The sequence below is a fragment of the Piliocolobus tephrosceles genome, chromosome 20 (assembly GCF_002776525.5).
Source record: "Piliocolobus tephrosceles isolate RC106 chromosome 20, ASM277652v3, whole genome shotgun sequence".
Classification (NCBI taxonomy): Eukaryota; Metazoa; Chordata; class Mammalia; order Primates; family Cercopithecidae; genus Piliocolobus; species Piliocolobus tephrosceles.
This window is the reverse complement of record NC_045453.1, coordinates 8,333,244-8,345,066: the sequence shown is the minus strand read 5'-3', so window position 1 is coordinate 8,345,066 and position 11,823 is coordinate 8,333,244. Positions and strand designations below refer to the sequence as shown.

At 48.9% G+C, this 11,823-nt stretch overlaps 1 protein-coding gene across 1 annotated transcript; it reads left to right on the top strand.

Annotated features, from left to right (window-relative positions):
* The first annotated feature begins 1,535 nt into the window (after nt 1–1,535).
* C20H20orf173 (chromosome 20 C20orf173 homolog) lies at nt 1,536–8,799 on the top strand. The gene is made up of 6 exons (XM_031934714.1): nt 1,536–1,629; nt 1,764–2,123; nt 2,309–2,487; nt 2,644–2,737; nt 2,907–2,958; nt 8,603–8,799. The coding sequence occupies exons 2-5, from the start codon at nt 1,923–1,925 to the stop codon at nt 2,931–2,933; spliced, it is 501 nt and encodes a 166-aa protein (XP_031790574.1). The 5' UTR covers nt 1,536–1,629; nt 1,764–1,922; the 3' UTR covers nt 2,934–2,958; nt 8,603–8,799.
* The last annotated feature ends 3,024 nt before the right edge of the window (nt 8,800–11,823 follow it).

Genomic DNA, 11,823 nt, shown 5'->3' with positions numbered 1-11,823 from the left:
CTAGCTAAAGGTTTGTAAACGTGCCAATCAGCACCCTGTCAAAACGGACCAATCAGCTCTCTGTAAAATGGACCAATCAGCAGGATGTGGGTGGGGTCAGATAAGGGAATAAAAGCAGGATGCCTGAGCCAACAGCTGCAACTTGGTATCTTTACACAAGGTGGAAGCTTTGTTCTTTCACTCTTTGCAATAAATCTTGCTGCTGCTCAGTCTTTGGGTCCGCACTGCACTTATGAGCTATAACACTAACCCCAAAGGTGTGCAGCTTCACTCATGAGGCCAACCAGACCACGAACCCACCAGAAGGAAGACACTCCGAACATGTCCGAACATCAGAGGGAACAAACTCTGGACACACCATCTTTAAGAACTGTAACACTGCACTGCAAGCCTCCGCAGCTTCATTCTTGAAGTCAGTGAGACTAAGAACCCACCAATTCCAGACACAAAAGGATTGCTTGAACCTTGGAGGCACAGGCTACAGTGAGCTAAGATTGTGCCACTGCATTCCTGCCTGGGTGGTAGAGTGAGACTTTGTCCTTAAAAAAAAAAAAAAAAAAAAAAAGAATTTGGGTATCATAGGAGTAGGAGGAATCAAGAATACATGAGTTCTGGTTTCAATAACTGGGTACATGGTGGAATCATTTATTGAGATAGAGAAGTTTTGAGACTGAGTGCAGTGGCTCATGCCTGTAATCCCAGCGCTTTGGGAGGCTGAGGCGGATAGATCAGCTGAGGTCAGGAGTTCGAGACCAGACTGACCAACATGGTGAAACTCCATCTCTACTAAAAATACAAAAAAAATTAGCCAGGCATGGTCGTGGGTGCCTGTAATCCCAGCTACTCAGGAAACCGAGGCAAGAGAATCACTTAAACCTGGGAGGCACAGGTTGCAGTGCGTCGAGATCGTGCCTCTGTGCTCCAGCCGGGGCGACAAGAGTGAAACTCCCGTCTCAAAATAATAATAATTAAAAAATAAATTTCCCGGCTGGGCATGGTGGCTCACGCCTATAATTCCAGCACTTTGAGAGGCTGAAGTGGGTGGATCACTTGAGGTCAGGAATTTGAGACCAGCCTGGCCAATACGGCGAAACCCCGTCTCTACTAAAAATACAAAAATTAGCCAGGCGTGGTGGCACGTGCCTGTAGTCCCAGCTACTTGGGAGGGTGAGGCATGAGAACTGCTTGAACCTGTGCAGGCAGAAGTTGCAGTGAGCCAAGATCACGTCACTGCACTCCAGCCTGGACCACAGAACAAAAACTCCGTCTAAAAAAAAAAAAAAAAAAAAAAATTCCCTCTCAACCCCTGTTTATTTATCCATAAATATTTATTAAGTAATTCTAAGTCTTAGAGCTGCAGAGGTGAAGAAGAGAGACTAGCTGAGTCCCTGTCCTCATGTATCTTACATCCAGTGGAGGTTGTTTGGGTGTCAGAGAAAGGTGGTGGCTTTTTCCAGGCAGGCTAAAGGAGGGAGGTCACAATGTGTACTTTGTGATGAGATCTATGATATAACTGGGATAACACCAAGGGCCCCACTGAGGTATTTCTTCCCCTTGCAGGACTAGCCACATGCTGTCTCTCTGCCCTGGCCTCTTCCACCCCATGCCCAGTCAGAGTCCTTTTTTGGGGTGAGCAAATGGATAGTGAGGCAGGAGAGGAGGGGTTGGAAGGAGGTGGAGGTTGGAGGGATGGGGAGCTGTGGAGGCCAACAGGACAGAGGGAAGCTGGTGCTGCCTGTGGCCTCAGCCCCTGGTCCTTCCAGGTAGAGAAGCCAGTCTGCGGCCCACCACAGGAACCACCACCTGGGTCAGACATGAAGCGCTGGCAGATTTTTGTCCTGTGGGTCTTTTGGATGCTCATTCTCTGGCTGATGACCCCCTATCTGGATCTGACACCTGAATCAGCACCCCAGGAAAAATGAATGTACTTGGTACTACGGCATTGCAACTGCCCTTGGTTCAGTTCCGGGAAGTATGGCTGCCCTTCTGAGACCCTGAACTGCTTCTCCTGCGGCCACACAGCCGACAAATGGAACTGGCTTGATGCATGCTCCAGGAAGACCATGGGGTACCTGTTGAGGACAAGAGAGTCTATGACCTCTGACACTGTGCTCTGGTGGTTGGTCAGTGGTCAATACTGGGCCCGGCCCTATCTGCCATGCTTCCTGGGCCTCACCCATTTCCCACCTTCTGCCCAAATCCCTGCCCTTGGCCCTGTCTTCACAGCCTCTGGATGGAGATCTCACCTACCCAGCTCTGTTTTCTCTCCCCTGGGCCCAGCCCCCAATTTCCCTCTTTCTGTTTCCAGGGCATGAACTCAGGGAGCCAGCTTGGGAAATTGTGGAGGAAGCTGTCTAAAGTGATTCCCAGGCTCTCGGTGAGCCATTTTGATTTCTATTGTGGGACTTGTGTGCCGTTGGGGTGCCCACATACCTTGCAGGGCTTCACCCTTGGCAACGACATCGACCAATACCCCGTGGTTTTCAGGTGGGTGCTGGGGAGAGGGCAGGAGCAGGAGGGCCAGGCCTGTCCCACAGTTCCATCAGTGTTTGCTCCCCTTCCCAAGATGAAGCGGGCCCCAAGTCTAGGGTTTTGAGATGAGGGTGAGGAACCAAACCACCCACAATGCTTCATCTATCCCAGGAATGCCAGTGACCAGGGCTCCTGGATGCAGCTGGAAATGCTACTGCAGAAGCTCTCTGACCTGGTGTGGACTTCAGATGATCTAAGTGATGAGGTGATGGAGGAGGTGTCCCCAAACACTCTCTGTGTGGGGGTGAGGGGAGGTCACTGCAGGAAATAACAGCAGGGGCTCTGGAAAGACCTTTTATTGGCTTACTGGGGACACTTGCGGGACTTTCCCAGGACTTGTGGCCCAAACTCCCCCACCTTCAATTCTTTCTCAGATTTTGGAAGATGGTCTGGTTCCCTAGTGGAGTGGAAGATAGCAAAGACATGGTGAGGGGGAATAGGAAAAGGGGTAGGATGTGGCTGTGGGTTGCTGTGGGAAGGGCCCCAGGTCAGTTCCCTCCCCCTTCCTCCCCAGGTGCAAGCAGGACAACTGGCTGCCTTACCAGGGTCAGTGTCATCCTTGGGGCCCAAGGCTCTGTTCTGTGTCTTGCACAACTGTGACCAAGCAGGAAAGATTCTTGTATCTTCTCTTAAAATTCCTGCTCCTCAATGCCTTCAGCATGGAGTCTAAAGTTTTCTGCCTGGCTTTCAAGACTCTACATGTAGGCCAAGCATAGTGGCTCATGCCTGTATCCCAACACTTTGGGAGGCTGAGGCAGGTAGATCATGAGGTCAGGAGTTCGCCACCAGCCTGGCCAATATGGTGAAACTCCATCTCTACTAAAAATACAAAAAATACCCAGGCATGGTGGCACATGCCTGTAGTCCCAGCTACTCGGGAGGCTGAGGCAGAAGAATTGCTTGAACTCGGGAGGCGGAGGTTGCAGTTAGTCGAGATTGTGCCACTGCGCTCCAGCCTGGTGACAGAGCAAGACTCCATCTCAAAAAAAAAAAAAAAAAAAGACTCTACATGTTCTGACTCCTCCCCTTGCCTCCTGTCTCCCAGGCTCCCATCATGGGCTCATAGAAATCCCCAGACACATGAGCTGCCTCATGCACCATTCTGTTTGCCTGGAATGCCCTTCTTTTATGTCCTGGGGGGTTCCCCTCTCTTCCTCAAATATTATGAGAAGAAGCGAGTTGACATTCTCTTTTTTGGGCTCCTCAGTGACTCTAGGAGAATGTCCAGAGTCTGTTTCCTGGTGGTGAGCTCCAGTCTCCTCCCAGCTCCCAGGGGCAACCTGTCATCCCAGATGCTGAATGAAGGGAGGCAGGGGTGAGGTCAGAAGTCCGCCTGCTGACACATATGTCCCTCTTTCATCCACTAGGTCACCCTCTTTGGATTTGGATCAGAATAGCAAGGAAAATGTTTGTCACTGGGAGGAGGATAATCAGACCAAGGGCTCCAAGGAAATACTGCCCACGTGTAGTGCAGAAGCAGAAATCGAAGTCATCCATCAGCTAGCATGAGGACAAGCTCTCTGCTCATACAAGCTCAGCCGAGCTGAGTCCACACAAGTCCTATTTCTCTGGGGGTAAAGGGCAAGAGGAAATTGTATGGAGATCAGTCTGGTATGGAATAAAATCCTGGCCTGATTGTCTTACCTGCAACCACAGTGTCTGGGAGGGAAGGGCCAGACATGCCTTCCAGATCTCAGGGGGCAATATTTGAGTTAATTTCTTTGCCTGGTCCCCTGGATCCTGTAGGAGGTATAAGTTTAGATTCAATTTCATGCCAAGTGCAAACCCAGACTTTGAGTTGTTGGGGGAGACTCTTTACCCATTTCGATAAGGGTGAGGGCTTTTTTGGTTTGTTTGTTTTGTTTTGGGCCCAGCTTTTCACAGAAGGTTTAGCATTTTGAGGTTCCCAGCTTTTTTAGATGCCTCAGTTCCAATTTGCTTTTTTATTATTTTTAAATTTTTTTATTTTTTAAGACAGGAGCTTGTTCTGTTGCCCAGGCTGGAATGGGGTGGCACAATCATGGCTTATTGCAGCCTCAATCTCTTGGGCTCAAGGGATCCTCCCACCTCAGCCTCCTGAGTAGCTGGAACTACAAATGCATGTCACCACACCCAGTTAAGTTTTTGTTTTTATAGAAAGGGGGTCTCGCAGGCCGGGCGCGGTGGCTCACACCTGTAATCCCAGCACTTTGGGAGGCCGAGGCGGGCGGATCACAAGGTCAGGAGATCGAGACCATCCTGGCTAAGACGGTGAAACCCCGTCTCTGCTAAAAATACAAAAAATTAGCCGGGCGCGTTGGCAGGCGCCTGTAGTCCCAGCTACTCGGGAGGCTGAGACAGGAGAATGGCGTGAACCTGGGAGGCGAAGCTTGCAGTGAGCCGAGATTGTGCCACTGCACTCCAGCCTAGGTGATGAGCAAGACTCCATCTCAAAAAAAAAAAAAAAAAAAAAAAAAAAGAAAGGGGGTCTCGCTATGTTGGCCAGGATGGCCTTGAACTCCTAGGCTCAAGCAATCCTCCTGCCTTGGCCTCCCAAAGTTCTGGGATTACAGGTGTGAATCATTGTGCCTAGCCCTTACAGTGTCACTTCTGCAGCATTCTATTGGTCAGATCAAGTCATAAAGTGATCCAAGATCCAAGAAGTGGGGAAATGAACTGCTCTTCCTAGTGGGAAGAGCTGAAAAGAATCTGCCATACTGAAACTACCACAGTGTCAAGGGCCCAGTTGTGTTGGCAGCAGTGGTAGCATTCCAGGTGGGCCATTCCTGGGGTAGTCTTTGGGCATGTTTTGCATCTCATGATAAACTGAGCCTGGTTCTCTAGCTTTTGCATCATCCTGTAAACTACTAAATATTTAGCCAGTGAATTGTTTTTCTCTGAAGTTTACCAGTCTGTTGACCAAGACCAAGAATTCAACCACTACAGTTAACAAAGAATAAAAAATCAGACTTTCGGCTGGGCACAGTGGCTCACATCCAGCATGTTGCGAGGCTGAGGCAGGAGGACTGCTTGTGCCTGGAAAATTTCTGCATAATTCATCCCTTAATTTGCATGTAATTAAAAGTGAGTATAAATAGGATTGCAGAGCTGCTGCTGAGCTGCTAACTCTGGGCACACTGCCTATGGGGTAGCCCTCCTCCACAAGGAGCAGTGTACCTCTGCTGCTGCTGTGCAATGCCGCTTCAATACAAGTTGCTAACACCACTGGATCACATCAGGGCAAAGCCAAGAACCCTCTCAGACTAAGCCCAATTCTGGGGATTGCCTGCCCTGCATCAGAGCATCACTCCAGTCTCTATCTCGATCATCACATGGCATACATACTCCCCTGTGTCTTCTGTTTCCAAATTTCCCTCATCTTTTTTTTTTTTTTTTGAGATGGAGTTTTGCTCTGTCACCCAGGCTGGAGTGCAGTGGCACAATCTCAGCTCACTGCAACCTCTGCCTCCCAGGTTCAAGCAATTCTTCTGTCTCAGCCTCCCAAGCAGCTGGGAATACAGGTGCCCACCATCACGCCTGGCTAATTTTTTGTATTTTAGTAGAGACTGGGTTTCGCCATGTTGGCCAGCTGGTCTCAAACTCCTAGCCTCAAGTGACCTGCCCGCCTCGGCCTCCCAAAGTGCTGGGATCACAGGCATGAGTCACCATGCCGGGCCAATTTCCCTCATCTTATAAAAACACTAGTCATTGGATTAGGGCCCATTCTCATCCAGCATGATCTCATTTTAATTTCATTGTATCTGCAAAGGCCCTACTTCCAAATACATTTATAAGTATCAGGGGTTAGAACTTAAAGATTTTTTTTTTTTTTTTTAGTAACACAATTCTACCTCTTGCAAGCAGAATGCCTTTTCTAGACATGCAAACTTAGAAGTTTTATCTCCTACATACCCTGCCCCCCTTTTTTTTGTGTGACAGAATCTCACTCTGTTGCCCAGGCTGGAGTGCAGTGACATGATCTCTGCTCACTGCAAGCTCCGCCTCCCGGGTTTACACCATTCTCCTGCCTCAGCCTCCCGAGTAGCTGGGACTACAGGCGCCCGCCACCATGCCCAGCTAATTTTTTGTATTTGTAGTACAGACGGGATTTCACCGTGTTAGCCAGGATGGTCTCGATCTCCCGACCTCGTGATCTGCCTGCCTCGGCCTCCCAAAGTGCTAGGATTACAGGCGTGAGCCATACCCTTTCTTAGAAAGTTACCATGAACAAAAGGCTGGGCATGACTGATAAGATGAAACTCTGTCTCAACTAAAAATACAAAAATTAGCCGGGTGTGGTGGTGCACACCTGTAATCCCAGCTACTTGGGAGGCTGAGACAGGAGAATTGCTTGAACCCAGGAGGCAGAGGCTGCAGTGAGCCGAGATCGTACCATTGCACTCCAGCCTGGGCAACAACAGCGAACTGTCTCAAAAAAAAAAAAAAAAAAGTTATCATGAACTCATGAACAAAAAAAAAAAAGTCGTCTTAGTTCATTTACAAACTCTATAGGAAATATTTATCCAGTTACAATAATGTAAACACTGATAGTAGACTGTTGACTTTTAGAATTAAATTAGCCTGTAGTTCTGTGCCATCCAATATGATGGATGAACCCTTGAAATGTAGCAAGTGCAAGTGAGCAAGGAAATTTTAAATTTATTTTCATTAATCTAAATTTAAAAACAATTCAGTTCTTAGAAAACTTTTCAGTATGCTTGTTATAACTTGGGTATGTAAATCTTTTTTGACTGTACGATTTTATCAAATTTATAAATCATGCGTTTCTGACAAAACGGTTTGAATTTAGGTATACTATAAGTGTAAGATATATACTGGATTGGCCGGGCGTGGTGGCTCAAGCCTGTAATCCCAGCACTTTGGGAGGACAAGGCAGGCAGATCACTTGAGCTCAGGAGTTTGAGACCAGCCTGGCCGACATGGTGAAACCCTGTCTTTGCTAAAAATAAAAAAAAAATTAGCTGGGCACAGTGGCGCGCACCTGTAGTCCCAGCTACTTGGTAGACTGAGGCAAGAGAATCATTTGAACCCAGGAGGCGGAGGTTGCAGTGAGCCAAGATCACGCCACTGTACTCCAGCTTGGGCAACAGAGCAAGACTCCATCTCAAACAAACAAACAAACAAAAAACAGTTCTCAAAAAATCCACCCCTGAGAGGTGTTAAGGGCTAAAGGTACCAAATATTCACTTTCATCAGTACAGTAAATTCTCTTCAGAAGATTCCAGGTGGCCCTTTTTGAACTCCTGGACTCAAGGGATCCTCCTGCCTTGGCCTCCCAAAGCTCTGAGATTACAGGTATGAGCCATCGCCAAGGTGGTCCTTCTGTTTCCCTCTTTGTCTCCTGCTCACCCACCCCAGCCTGGACACAACCTCTCCCTCTGTGCCCTCCTGTCCCCTGGGCCCTTGACTACCACACCTCCCTGGTCATTTGGGCTCTGGGCTGAATGCCAAGGTGAAGGAGGGGACTTGGTGGAGTAGGTCACAATGTGGCCTCTGTGATGAGTCCCTGATATCACTGGGCTGGCACAGAAGACCCCATTAGGCATCAGTTTCCTCAGGGAGTCCACGGAACACAAAAGTGTCCTCTCTCCCTTTCTTTTTTTTTTTTTTTTTTTTTTGAGACGGAGTCTCGCTCTCTTGCCGGGGCTGGAGTGCAGTGGCCAGATCTCAGCTCACTGCAAGCTCCGCCTCCCGGGTTTACGCCATTCTCCTGCCTCAGCCTCCCGAGTAGCTGGGACTACAGGCGCCCGCCACCTCGCCCGGCTAGATTTTTGTATTTTTTAGTAGAGACGGGGTTTCACCGTGTTAGCCAGGATGGTCTTGATCTCCTGACCTCGTGATCCGCCCGTCTCGGCCTCCCAAAGTGCTGGGATTACAGGCTTGAGCCACCGTGCCCGGCCTCTCTCTCCCTTTCTTTCTGCCTCTAGGTCAGGTTTTGGCAGTTCCAGTAGTGACCAGTAGGTGACCAGGGAGGCACGAGCAAGGTGTTGGGAGGAGGTGTAGTGTCAAGGGTTGGGAAAGGGATGGAAACCATCAGGATGGGGGATGCTGGGGACGTCTGTGGCCCCAGCCTCTTCTCCTTCCCGGTGCCAGGTGTCAGGGCCAATCTACTGTCTGCCGGGGGCACCATCGTCAGGGCCAAAGATCATGATTCGATACAGGAGTTTGGGCCTGGTGGCTGCCTATGTCCTTTCATCGTGGCTGATTGCCTCCTTCCTACACCAACACTCCAGCCAGAACGATCTCTGTAATATGGCCAAAATACACTGTCCCAGCAACTTTTCCAGAAAATGCATCTGCTTATCTGAGGTCCAGACGTGCTCTGCCTGCCTCCACATGCCTGATGAGTCTGTCTGGTTTGACAGATGCTTCGACAGCACCGTTGAACCCCTACAGAGGCCACAGGATCCCATGTCCAGTGATGCTCTGATATTGTGGTTGGTCAGTGCACAAACTTAGTCTTGGTCCAATCCCTGACCCAACCCCAGGTCCTAGCCATCTCTCCATCATGGCCCTAGGCTCTAACCTTCTTCCACAGGTAGGTGGAGGCTGGGTCAAGCCCCTAAATTCTTCCCTCCTATGCTCCTAGGGACTCAAGGGAGTCAAGTCAGAGAAGGAGGTTGAGAATAAGCAGCAGCAGCTGATTAAAGCACCTCACCCATGCCCACTGGGCCATGTAGTATCCAACTGCCGGTTCTGTGCAGTGGTGGGAAACTCAAGGTCTCCACGGAGCTCTGGCCTTGGTTTCAGGATTAATCAACATGAAGTGGTCCTCAGGTGGGTGCAGGGTAGGAGGTGGAGACCAAGGCCAAGCCCAAGCCTCTTCCTCCTCTAAATGACCATCTGACTTCCTTTTCAGGACAAACCAGGCCCCTGTCCAAGGCTTTGAGGCAGATGTGGAGAATAGGACCACTATGTGCATTACGTACCCTGGGATTGCCAGCCCTCAGGACTCCGGTATCCAACTGCTGCTGCTTCTGTGGAATTCATCTGGTCTGGAGTGGTTCATAAGTGTACTGCATAAACAGACAAGCATGTGGAGGCAAAAAAAACCCTGGGTATGTCAGGGAGGGAGGTTACTGTAGAGGGTGACAAAGGCGACTCCAAAGATACCCTGGCTGGATACTGGGGGACCCCCAAGGCTTACTTAAGGCTGAAGGCTGCTTGTCAAATGACTCTGAAATCCTCCCAAACCTCAGTTTCTTTTTAGATTTCAGATGGTCCAGGTTCCTGGTGGAACCAGACAGCAAAGATAAGGTGAAGGCCCCAGGAAGGAAAGGGGAAAGTGGTAGGACAACATGACGGTGGGTAGCCATGGGACAGGCTTCAGGTCAGTCCCCTTCTCCATCTTCCTAGGTGCTGGTGATCAGCCTCCACTTCCTCAGGTGTATCAAGGAAAGTTGACTGGAGAACCACAGTCAGTATCCGTCCTTGGGATTTGTGGCTCTGTTGTATGCCTTGCACACCTGTGACCAGGTAAGATATCTCCTGCAACTCACAGACTTTCACTCCTCTGCCACTCAAAATTTCTGTCTTCTTGGCCGGGCGTGGGGGCTCACGCCTGTAATCCCAGCACTTTGGGAGGCTGAGGCGGGCTGATCACCTGAGGTCAGGAGTTCAAGACCAGCTGGACCAACACGGAGAAACCCCATCTCTACTAAAAATACAAAATTAGCCGGGCATGGTGGCACATGCGTGTAATTCTAGCTACTTGGGAGGCTGAGGCAGGAAAATCACTTGAACCCGGGAGGCAGAGGTTGTGGTGAGCCAAGATCGTACCACTGCACTCCAATCTGGGCAACAAGAGCAAAACTTGTCTCAAAAACCAAAAAAAACTCTGTCTTCCCAGGGACTTCCCGTTAAATCTAAAACTTTCTGCCTGGCTTTCAACACCCTACATGATCTGATCCCTCTCTTCTCTCCCAGACTCCCACACTGGGTTTCTTGGGGTTCCCCAGACATACCAGCTGCCTCACGCCTTCTCACACGCTGCTCCCTCTGCCTGGAATGCTATTCCCTTGTCTCCAAGGGGAATCCTCTCTTCTCTCAATATATAATGAAGAACAACTAGTTGATGCTCTCTTTTCTGGGCTCTGGGGTCACTATGAGTATTGAGAATCTGTCTTCCTTGAAGAAGGTGAACTCCATTCTCCTCCCAGCTCCAAGACGAAGCCTGGCACACTAGCAGTTGAGTGAGTGGTGCTGAAGGCATGATAGGTGTGCATGGGGGCAGGGTGTTACCCCACCACCATCTCTTGTCTTATCCCATCTCCCAGGTGTCCTTGTTTGGTTTGTTGGTGGTCCCATACCGGGATGACAAATATTGGTTTGAGAGCACCATGCAAAATTTCCCAGCAGAATACAGATCTTGAAACTGCAGTGTGAGAGGAAGATTGATGTCTACGGCTGAGATGTTTCCATTGCAGTCCCCAGGAGGCTGACAGGTAGCCAAGGGGACCTTGTGGTGTCAGAGAGGGACTGGGGTTTCAAGCAGACCCTGGATGGAGATCTCTCTGCTACTGAATAAAACCCTAGCTTATTTCTCTCTCTGGATTTCTGGTGGCATTAAAGGGCTACATTCTATTACTGATTCTGTCTTATCACCATGTGACTTTCTTATGCTGTATCTTATCAAAAAATAAAATTAAATGAGAAAAAAATGAATCCTGAAGTTGGAAACACATCAAATGGACCTAACTATATATTTAATTGATAATATAAACACCAGAGAAATAATTATTTCAAGTTCCTTTAACTCAAGTTATTAACTCAATTATTTCAAGTTCCTTGTATATTCTTTGTAGGATAGTCTCTGTGGACAAAAAGAACTACAAAGAAATTTTAGGCCAGGTGCAATGGCTCACACCTGTAACCCCAGCACTTTGGGGGGCCTAGGCGGGCGGATTACGAGGTCAGGAGGTCAAGACCAGCACGACCAACATGGTGAAATCCCATCTCTACTAAAAATACAAAAATTAGCTAGGCGTAGCGGTGCACACCTGTAATCCCAGCTACTCAGAAGGCTGAGGCAGGAGAATCACTTGAACCTGGGAAGCGGAGGTTGCAGTAAGCCAAGATTGCACCACTGCACTCACAGCCTGGGCGACAGAGTGACACTCTGTCTCAAAAAAGAAAAAAAAAATTTTTTTAAACTTCACTCAGTATTTTTATTATAGTGTTGGTATTATTATTATTATTATTATTATTTAGAGACAGGATCTCACTCTGTCACCCAGGATAGAGTGCAGTGACATGATCATGGCTCACTGCAACCTCTGCCTCCCAGGCTCA

Coding starts and splice junctions, on each gene's coding strand:
- C20H20orf173 (XM_031934714.1), top strand. CDS start 1,923: ATGTACTTGGTACTACGGCATTGCAACTGCCCTTGGTTCAGTTCCGGG. Junction 2,488..2,643: donor CAATACCCCGTGGTTTTCAG/GTGGGTGCTGGG, acceptor CATCTATCCCAG/GAATGCCAGTGACCAGGGCT. Junction 2,738..2,906: donor CAGATGATCTAAGTGATGAG/GTGATGGAGGAG, acceptor ATTCTTTCTCAG/ATTTTGGAAGATGGTCTGGT.